This window comes from Limulus polyphemus, unplaced genomic scaffold (genome assembly GCF_000517525.1).
Source record: "Limulus polyphemus unplaced genomic scaffold, Limulus_polyphemus-2.1.2 Scaffold11442, whole genome shotgun sequence".
Lineage (NCBI taxonomy): Eukaryota > Metazoa > Arthropoda > Merostomata > Xiphosura > Limulidae > Limulus > Limulus polyphemus.
Window position 1 is genome coordinate 1 of NW_013677052.1, and position 1,457 is coordinate 1,457.

Below are 1,457 nucleotides of genomic sequence, written 5' to 3' on the forward strand. Positions count from 1 at the left end.
TAAAATTGAACAAACTGTCTGAGATTAACAGATAAACTGAAAAACTCGGTAACCTCAATAATCAAGAATCAACTGCTCTAGTCTAACCCGCGTTTTACACTTTACATGTTCATCACGTGACGTCAAATTTCTAAATTACCGTACCAAAATCAATTGATATATAATTTCAAACCTTTGTTTTCAGACTGAACTGTGAAAACTCATTCTTCAGGCTTATAAACTGTCTAATTTTTAAACATTGGTAAGTTAATGTAATCATTTGTTACACAGTGAGTTAATGTCTTCTTCTTGATGATCTTATTTGCGATTTTAGTGGACTTTGCTTTGAAAGTCATCAAATATTCGGACACCGAGACCATAAAACTACAACTCTGGGACATTGCAGGTAAGTAAACGATATTTTATAAGTATTATAAGATTTACTTGCAAAAAGAAAATAATATATTAACTTTATTTATAGTTTGTTTCTGTTCATATTTACTTTATACATTTTGGTCGAAACTGATACATTTCATTGTATACTGTTTGTTTGTTTTGTTGCGTCAGCGAGGTCACGTGACTAGTATCACGCCACCTGTTTTCTAGAAATATCCTGTTCCTTCGTGAATGCCCTAGCATTTACTAGATATGTGTTAGTCTTGTATATATATAAGACGGTCACAACGTGACGGAACAACAGTGTAATGAGTAATTGAATGTATGCGGACAAAATATTGTTGGCCACGTGAGACGTGAATTACAGTGTTTGTTATAGAGCGACTGTTGAAATTAAGTGTATCGTAAAGTTGTATTCGGAAAGAATAAACCAGTTTTATTTAAGAAAGGACTTGTGTCGCTAAAGTTTCGTCGGAACGAATTTACGGAAAATTAACTAACGAACCGAGACGTAACAGTTTTTTGAATTTCGCGCAAAGCTACACGAGGGCTATCTTCGCTAGCCGTCCCTAATTAGCAATGTAAGACTAGAGGAAAGACAGCTAGTCATCCCCACCCACCGCCAACTTCGGCTACTCTTTTACCAACGAATAGACCGTCACATTATAATGCCCCCAAGGCTGAAAAGGCGAGCATGTTTGGTGTGACGGGGATTCGAACCCGCGACCCTCAGATTGCGACTCGAGCGCCCTAATCATTGTATATTTTAAATGTATATGTTGAAGATTAAGCAGGTACATAACACAGTAGATTGTGATAAAACATTAATGTTAACAACAGATTCATTCGACGGGAATCAAAGTTTAATTATTAACAACAAAACGACAGCAGCAACAATAAACATTTGACACGTGTGTGTGTACAGTAACAAACATTTAATTATGGAATACTTTGGAATATACATATTCCATAATATATCATGGATCGACTACAACCCCCTGATTAACGTCATTAACAGTATCAACTCAAAAACTGAAACCCGCCATAAAAATACCAACAGTATTAATCCTAATAAGGTGTTA

General features: G+C 35.5%; 1 protein-coding gene across 1 annotated transcript in view; it reads left to right on the top strand.

Annotated features, from left to right (window-relative positions):
- Positions 1–313: 313 nt before the first annotated feature.
- LOC106476746 (ras-related protein Rab-7L1-like) overlaps positions 314–1,457 on the top strand; it is a gene marked incomplete at its 5' end in the record, with an annotated part of 10,315 nt that continues 9,171 nt past the window's right edge. Inside the window, one exon of the mRNA XM_013937377.2 lies at positions 314–385. Coding sequence (XP_013792831.1) covers positions 314–385 — 72 coding nt within the window. The remainder of the gene's footprint in view (positions 386–1,457) is intronic.